The sequence below is a fragment of the Phragmites australis genome, chromosome 20, assembly GCF_958298935.1.
Source record: "Phragmites australis chromosome 20, lpPhrAust1.1, whole genome shotgun sequence".
Classification (NCBI taxonomy): domain Eukaryota; kingdom Viridiplantae; phylum Streptophyta; class Magnoliopsida; order Poales; family Poaceae; genus Phragmites; species Phragmites australis.
In genome coordinates, this window is record NC_084940.1 from 6,561,731 (window position 1) to 6,570,101 (window position 8,371).

Sequence of the window (8,371 nt, forward strand, 5' to 3'; positions counted from 1 at the left end):
TTTCACCCCGTCCCTCCTCTTGTTTCAGTGCCCAGCAGTTCATTTGTCCCCTCAGATTCTTCCACTCGGTTCCCCACTTCCAACACCATTCCTGGCCGATTCCATTTGGCCTCGCTCGAATCGCTGCTCGATTTGGCCATGGCGACCACTTGTTTTATGGTCTATGAAAAGATTCTTAGTCCAAAGAAAAAGATGGCGTTGCTTAGGTAAAACGATGGCTAAATGTTTGCAGTTGCATTTTAGTACTTGGGACAAAGATCATGGCATGATCCTTATACTTGGTGGCTAGCAGCTAGCTCACCTTTACAAAGGGCATCGTCTACTTGCTTTCCATGAGTAAGGTTTTTCCAAGTAGGTCCAATGGGAAGCAAACATCGAAAGATTCCAGGAAAATAATATGTACAAAATTGATAAACTTTGATAATTTGTCTGAAATTGGCCATCTTTTAATCATATGACTCACGTGAGCTAGTTTGTAAAGAATAAATTTTATTACAAACTAGTTCACGTAGAGCATATGATCAAATAATGATTAACTTCGGACATATTATCAAAGTTAATCAACTTTAGAAAAATATTATCAAATTTCCCTTCCATGCACGTCACAGTTTTCTAGCAGCTAGCCCTCGTCTCTGCTTAGCTCTCCTGCTCAGAAGACTTGAACACCAGGCAGCACTAGACGGATTGAGCTACCGATCTTCCACACCACCAGCAGCATCTGTTTAAATCACGCTTCACCATGCATGCGCCAACCGGCCGTCTCGTCGGTAAAACAAGAAGTGATCGAAAGGTCGATCGAGCTAGCTAGAGGACGTCCATCGTCTTGGCGTGCTGGCGCCGCCTCATGCCGTCGGCATCGTGCGTCTCGTCGACCTCGGCGTCGCCGCCCTCTGTCACGACGGAGGACATGTTGCTGCAGGCCACCTCGGAGCTTATGGCGGCCAGCGGTAGCCTCGCGCTGAACTTGTGGCGGCAGCTGAGGCAGGTGATCTGGAGCAGCATCGCGTTGACCTGGCGCACGGCGTGCTCGCGGAGCGCGTGGGCGCGGCTCAGCTCCACCTGCGCCTGCCGCCGCATGCGCTTGGCGCCCGCCAGCTCCTGCTCGGCCAGCTCCGCGTGCCGCTTCGCCTGCGCGCGGGCCTCGTCCGCCTCCGCCTTCTCCGCCATCGCCTGCCGCAGCTGCTCCCGCGGCTCCTCCTCCTTCGCCCTCGCCGCGGCCAGCGCCTCGACGCCAGGCTCGCCCCCGTCCCCGAACCCGCCGCCGCAGACCCCGATGGACAGCTGCAGCTGCATGGCGACGTCGTCGCCCTGCGAAGAAAGGGCGGGAGAGCGTGGCGCGCCGCAGTATGCCGCCATACCCGGCGCGGCACTGCCCGCGCCGCTGCAGGACTGCGGCATGAGCTGCAGCTCTAGATTGTGCCCACCGCGGTATTCGGAAGGTGGCGTCCGTGGCGACGGAACCTGGTCGAACCGGTGGAACGCGGCCGCCGCGGCGGCAGGGCTCGGCAGTGCTGGGCCAGGCCAGGCCACCGGGCTGATGACAATGTCGCTGGACGGGCTGGTGCTCGACACGGTCCGTGACAGCGACATGGCCAGCGGCGCCTGCTGCTGCGACACGGCACCAGAAGCAGCTACACCGGCGCCGCCGCCGCCGCCACACGCCGGCGACACGTCCACCATTGCCCGGCCGGCATTGCAGGTGTCCTGGTGCTCTATGAAGCTCTCCACCCTGTACATTGCACACGCACATACACCACATTAGACCACTAATCACATTAGCATGCTGCGCTCTTTAACCTGTCAATGATCAAACAGTGCCGCATCATTTGGGAACAAACAAAGAACATCTCAGTACAAAAGACGACCAACCGAAGAACAGAAAAGCCGAGAACCAGAGAGACTTTATTGCATGTGTGAGCGTGAGACGATGAATTTACGTTGCTGCTCGCTCGGCTGGGGGATCCAAAGAGTCCGGCCGGCCTCGGAGGCAGCTTGTCAGGCGTGGAGTTTTGGGCCCTGGCGGGGCTGCCTTCGCCGCTGCAGCGCGAACACAAAGCCGAAACCCCCAAGCCAAATGCAGCGGCGGGTAGCGCCTATCTTTCAAACACATGCCCAACTATAGATGCAAATTCAAATAGATGAATTTAAAGGTAACCACGATCCGTTTAGCCAATAACACTAATTTTATGAAAATTTGTTCAATTTAAAAATATAAAGTTATTAATTAAACTAAAAATAATAAGTGGATATACTTATTAGGTTCACTCAATTGCACTGTATGCCCAACCAAAGAAGTCAGAGCAAAGCAGCCAATACGCACGACCCACACACAAACACGCATGCACAAAAAGGAAGGCGCTGCCCCCTCGGGAATTGTGCTCTGGTCCTCTTGGAAAGTAAATTTTATAATAAGATATCTTACAAAGATATTCTTTCTTTTGCGATGATACGCCCAATCTAACCAATAAATTATAAGATAGATAATATGGATGAAATTTATAAAAAAAATTCTGAACATGTTTCTATAAAATTTGCTTCCCCCGGTCTCTCCTCTTTTTCCTTTCCTGTTAATGCCATAATAATAGTAGAATTCCGAAAAGGAGAGCAGAGTTGACGTCGACACAGTGTGATGTTAGCTCGAGCTTGTTTGGCAGAGCATCAATTCTGAGACTCATGTTTAATGATTTATACTTAATCTAGAGTTTGTAAGTTAAATTAAAGTGGTTTATGCTTTATTTTTAATATAAAATACGAAGGAAATTCCTAATTTGTTTTCAACTTCTGCTCCAAAAATTTCTAAAGCTAAAAATATGTAGCTCTAATAAATTTTTGAGTTAGACTTAGTATAAAATACAAGAAAATGACTCAAATATTCCTAATTTGTGCTGACCTATTGCTCTAAGAATTTTTAGAGCTAGAAATACCTAGCTCTAAAAATTCTTAAAGTTAGATTTGGTATAAAATACGAAAAAAAATGATTCAAACATTTCTAATTTGTCCTCAACTTCTGCTCCAAGAATTTCTAAAACTAAAATTACCTAATTTTTTTAAAAAAATTAGAGCTGAAGTTCTACTAAACCAGCCTAAAAATCTCGTCACGAAAAATCCATCAAACTTTCTGCCCCTTATTTTTATTATCCTCAAATCGGATTTTCAAGAATCCAACAAAAGAAAAGGGGAAAAAGTTTGTGCTGTTTTTTAATCAATTCTTTAGTACTCCTATCTAGTATGGAGATGCAGATCGTGAACAACTACTACTTACCGGGAGAAGACGCGGCCGCAGTCGCAGGAGTGGCCGCGGGTGCCACAGGTCTTGAGGTGTGCCTTGTAGTCGGAGTGGACGGCGTAGGCCTTGGAGCAGCGGGCGCAGGCCCACTGCCGGTGGCCGCTGTGCTTGCGGCGGAAGTGCTTCTTGATGCCGACGAGGTCGCCCAGAGCGTGGGAGGGGTCGTGGTGCAGGCAGCTCGGCTCCGGGCACACGAACACCCGCTTCCGCGCCGCCTCTCCAGCCTCCCGCTTCAGAAGCTTCCACGGCACCTTGTGCCGCCGCCGATGCATCTGCAGGTTCTGGTCGCGCTGGAACCCCTGCCCGCAGATCTCGCACACGTATCGGTCGGACTCTAGCAGCGTCCGCGGCGACAGCGACACCACCTCCGCGTCCGGGTCTGCACCATTGCCGCACCACGCATACGCACGCGTTACTACATGCAGAATAAATCTTGGCATCTACAATACCCTCGCCACCATTCTTGTAAGTATCTGGAGCATATGATGCAGACCGACATGTCTATTATATTGCCGAACGTTTCTTGATGTACCTGGTGTGCCGGCGGGCCGGCGCTTCTTCTTCGTCGTGGTGGCAGCGGTGGCGGCGGCCGTGGTGGTGGCGATCTGCAGCGAGCGGAACGGCTCCAGCGTGGCCTCGTCCGGAGGCGACCCGGCGCCCGGCGCGCAGAAGCCCAGCATGGGTGGCACGTACTTCTCTTGTTGCTTGATCTTGTGAAGAAGCCGCTAACAATAGTACGGAACAAGAAGAAGAGAAGAAAAATTCCTCCTTTTTTTTTCTATCCCAGGTTTGATCAGGCGATGAAGACGGAATGGGATGGGATTGGAGTGGATGTATGTATAGCCGCAGAGCGGAGAAGAGATCAACAACCAGATGGGAAACAAACAAGAAACGATCGAGAGAGGTGAGTACCGATCGAGTAGTATATATAATACAGTAATAAGAACTCAGCTTGTGCTTGGAAGGAATTAAAGAGGGGGAGTGGGGAAGAAGGGATCTTAGAGAGTTGGAGTTGGCTTTTGTGGGCTGCTACAGACACAGCAGCAAAGAAGAGAGAGAATGAGGAGGACTGGAGGAGGAGGAAGACAGCTTTCCACCGGCTTTAGGTTTTAGCAGCTTTCTTTGGGGTTACATGGGATGAAAGGAAGGGGAGATAGAGATGCAGTTGGTAAGTACCTGTGGGTTTGTGTCCTAATTGCCCTCTCATTTCGGCAGCTAGGATAGGAGGATGTGAGACGGAGGGGGGCATCTCAATTGGTAAAGGCCTTTTTGGAGCATGGAAAGTGAGTTTAGATGCATCCACACATAGATTGATGCGTGGCTGTTCGTTTGTTTGTTTGGGGATTGGATGGAAGCTTGCAATTGTTGTCTAGTGTAGGGTAAAGAAGAAAATTTCAGTTAGCAGAATTTTAGTCCCATAATCTCCTTAGGTGTTTGAGTTCAGGTAAGCGGTAAACGTTCCACCTGCAAGAGAATCACACATGTACAATGACTGGACCAAGTAGTAGTAATTCCATTGTGGTCCACGAGGAACTGTCTAATCTCCCCATAGCTTCACTGGAAACTAGCTAGGCTTGCAGAAATTTCCCTACTGAAAAAAAAAAGCCAAAGTTAATGCTGGACTGATAAAAAAAACTGGTGCAGTTCTCTGCTTCTCTTGGATATTTTTGTCTGTTATTACTGTTTATTTGTTAGAGAAAAAGGTGAAAGTTATTGTGGGGTTAACTGCATTATTGTGTTATCCAGAATCCTTTCAGTACAGCTGCTGACTGCAGGGGTTTCAGTTGGTACTCACTGTTCACCGCACCTTTGTTCTTTCTCCCCGCAAAGGAACTCCAGTATGGCAGTATAATCAGTAAACTACATTTTTTTTTTGTTCATATATTAAACTAGATTTTTTGTGTTCTTCATTAAACTAGAATTTTTCCTCATCCCGTGATTAGCACCTAATTAAGATCCTACTGTATGTGAACTTGTCATTCTCCCGAGAAGGATTCGGCCGGTCTGGTCGAGTTTATTACCTGATAGGAATGGTTGATTTGGAAGCTTGTAGAATTGATAATTCAGTGCCAGTGCTAGATTGTTTGATCAAGTAAAATAAAATAGGAGATCATCTGCCCTGCCAGTTCAGTAGGTTGCTACTAGGCTCCAAATGGAAGGTTTTCTTGCACCTGGAGGCCGAGTGATAAGAAGCTGTTTGCAGAGTTTCTGCATGATCCAAAGGGACGGGATTTGTTTGTCAATTTGCTCCCGGTTTATGTGTTTCTCAGATCTGTGTATTGATCAGAAGTAAGATGAAGCTACAATCAATACATATCTAATTTTCTTTTTGTATGGTCTCTTCATTCTTCATACGCAAAAGAGTCCAAATATTTCAGCAATCAAAAGGATCTCATCATCCTTTCGGAAAAAAAAAGGATCTCATCATAAAAAGCATCGAGTAGCCTTTTCTTAGCATAGGTCTACTTGTGCATGTGTGCGTCCACCTTGGTTGCTGTTCAAATGTCTGCTTTTCTTTTCCTTTTCCTTTTTCTGTAAAAAAAAGAAAATTTTAGCTGTTCATCTAGAAGGAAAGCAAAGCAATTGCTGAAGAACACATTGAGTTGGCATGCAAATATTGAGAACTTTTCACTGGTACTAGTTTACTGAATTTACTGAAACCAACATGCTTGGGGTTCAAAGAGTAAGTTTCTTCAGTCACATGCTGGGACATCAATTATTCAGTAGGAGTATTTGTAGAGCACAGTAAAAAAGGAGTATTTGTAGAGCAGTATTGTCTTATACCCGTACAGGCTACCTGCACACTGATCAGCTCCAAAGATAAACACATAAATCATCAATGTCTGTCTGAACAACTAGAGACAATGGTTATTGAGAGGACCAGATAGTTATGACGTTGTCGAGCTGCAGTAACAGGTACAGTTGCCCCCTTGCAGGGATATAAGAATATGTATGTATATATCCAGCATGTGTTTTTCACTAGTACATTCTATTCTTCAAATGCAAAAGAAAACAAAATGCAGAAGACTTCCTTAATTATCAGAAGCAAAATGTTCAAGAACACATGTCTACCGTAAGCACCAGCAGTGTGTTGTAATGATGACCACTACACAACTACAGTACTACTCGTACTCTAAAGCTGCGTCATCTTATCACAAATAGGAAGAAACGAGCCAAAATAAAAGGCAGAGCACTACAAGCAAAGTTGCCATTCAATAGATGTATGTGAGGGATGGACGTTTAACGATACGTATATAATACATTGTAGAGTTGCATTTGCCTTGTCCGTGCATATTTCGCGGTGAAAAAGTTGCATGTAGCAAGGGCCAGTGAGCAGCTGCTGCTCCTGCTGGTAAGTTTTTTTTTTACTGAATTTAGGTGGTGCATAAAAATCAGATAGGTGAGCTACTATAGAAGTTCTGCCAAACAAGGCTAGCACTACTACTGCATAAATGGGATACAGCTGCAAATTTAAAATATTACCGTCTGCAGCCGTGGAAATGCAGACAAATGTTAAATTGCTTGGCCATTTTTTTTGGGGATTCTCTTCCTTTTTTGGCTGTGTACGGACTGTAGCGCAGAAGCATGGGAATAGATCGATACGAGAAAAACAACCGCCGGGTCAAGACATGGTCGTCTTATATCCAGTTGCGAGACATGCATGCATCCCCTTTGGCTTTGGGAGTGATCAAACTAGATCTAGAGGCGCCACAAGTGGCTCACCGCCCATGCATAATGATCTCTGCATCTCGCTGCCGGACAACTCCGGCAAAGTCCTGACCATAAACTAAAAGTCAGAAACAAATTCAGAGCGCGACGCCGATTAATTTGAAGCAACGTATTGTTCGTACTATCAAATCGGCTTTCATACTAGAGCTAAGTCAGGTGATACAACGTCGATCCGTTTGTACAAGTGGTTTCGCATTTCACCACCAGGCTGCATGCGATCCATTATCCAGGCATGGGTGCACGATGCTGGTCCCTGCGATGTGTCTGCGTCGTCTCCAGCTAGCTAGGTACGCAGCTCCAAACAGATCGATCGATCAGAAGCTCGAGCTAGGAAACATGCAGGCACCACACTGTACTGCTACTAGCTGGACGCACTGGAGTTTGGTAGCGATCGGTCGACTGAAAGCCAGGGCATGGTAGTAGAAACGAAGGGATTATGCAGCCGAGGCGCCGGCCGGGCCGGGTCCTCCTGTGAACTGACCCAGACCAGCCGATCAATCGACCGGCCGGACAGACATGGCCGGGGCACGCACTGTGCTGCGTTTGGCTATGCCAAAAGCGATGTGAGGGTCCGCGGGAGGAGGGAGCTAATGCAATTATTCCCCCGCAAAATGCTGTTCCACACATGCATAAAGCGAGTGAGCCTTGTCAAGCTAGCAGCTTAACTGAGCTGAGCTAGCTTAAAACCAAAGGAATCACGCCCATGGATCGAACCAAACAGGGTTGCTTTGCTGTTAATTCTTCCATGGCCGCCTCCATGCATGCTCCATGCATCATGGGGTTGTCGCCTCTCTCCTCGCTGTGTTTAATCCGGCTGGGCGTTGTGGATTAGTTGCTTGGATGTATGGTCCCTGCGTGCGTGCTGCTGTGTGCCCTTACCTTCTTTTTGATCTGTCCGTCTCTTGTGTTTTCAGCAATCTGATCTGACCCGCCATGATCCAAGAGGGGAAAAATGGAAACTACTTTTACCACAGTAGTTAAGCTAGCGCACCATGAGAAAAACGGTGAAAGTTACTGTGTTCAGTTGTACAAATATTCTGACCATGATGGCAACATCTGTACTCGCTAACATTGATATATAGGGCAACGCGGCAAGTAGTACCATTTTTGCTTGTATAGACATTAAAGATCACTAATCAAGTAATGATTCGTCTTATCTTGTTATTCACAACCTTTTTCATATGACGATGATCTTGCAACGTTAGGCCATCAAACCAAAGTAAACAGGCTAGGAACAAAGAGCCAATTTAAGCTAGCTAGGGCCAAATTTCAAGAGATTGTGAATTGTTATGCTCAAGTGAAGGATGCAACGTCACTTCACTGCAACACATCAACAAGACGCATCGGATTTCGATC

General features: G+C 47.1%; 1 protein-coding gene across 2 annotated transcripts; it reads right to left on the reverse strand.

Annotated features, from left to right (window-relative positions):
- Positions 1–710: 710 nt before the first annotated feature.
- On the reverse strand, positions 711–3,966 carry LOC133901158 (protein indeterminate-domain 16-like). 2 transcript variants are annotated; one of them, XM_062342428.1, is made up of 3 exons: positions 3,819–3,966; positions 3,263–3,665; positions 711–1,729 (listed from the first exon to the last, which is right to left on the reverse strand). In XM_062342428.1, exons 1-3 carry the CDS (start codon positions 3,964–3,966, stop codon positions 805–807), a joined length of 1,476 nt encoding a protein of 491 aa, XP_062198412.1. In that variant the 3' UTR covers positions 711–804. The 2 variants fall into 2 exon arrangements, with proteins under 2 accessions (XP_062198412.1, XP_062198413.1); XM_062342429.1 differs by having other exon boundaries at positions 3,263–3,726; positions 3,819–3,933.
- Positions 3,967–8,371: the final 4,405 nt, after the last annotated feature.

Excerpts from the sequence above, each read along its gene's own strand:
- LOC133901158 (XM_062342428.1), bottom strand. The coding sequence starts at position 3,966 with ATGCTGGGCTTCTGCGCGCCGGGCGCCGGGTCGCCTCCGGACGAGGCC. Across the intron at positions 3,666-3,818 it reads CCGGCCCGCCGGCACACCAG|ACCCGGACGCGGAGGTGGTG; the intron begins GTACATCAAGAA and ends GCAATGGTGCAG. Across the intron at positions 1,730-3,262 it reads TGCGGCCGCGTCTTCTCCCG|GGTGGAGAGCTTCATAGAGC; the intron begins GTAAGTAGTAGT and ends TGCAATGTACAG.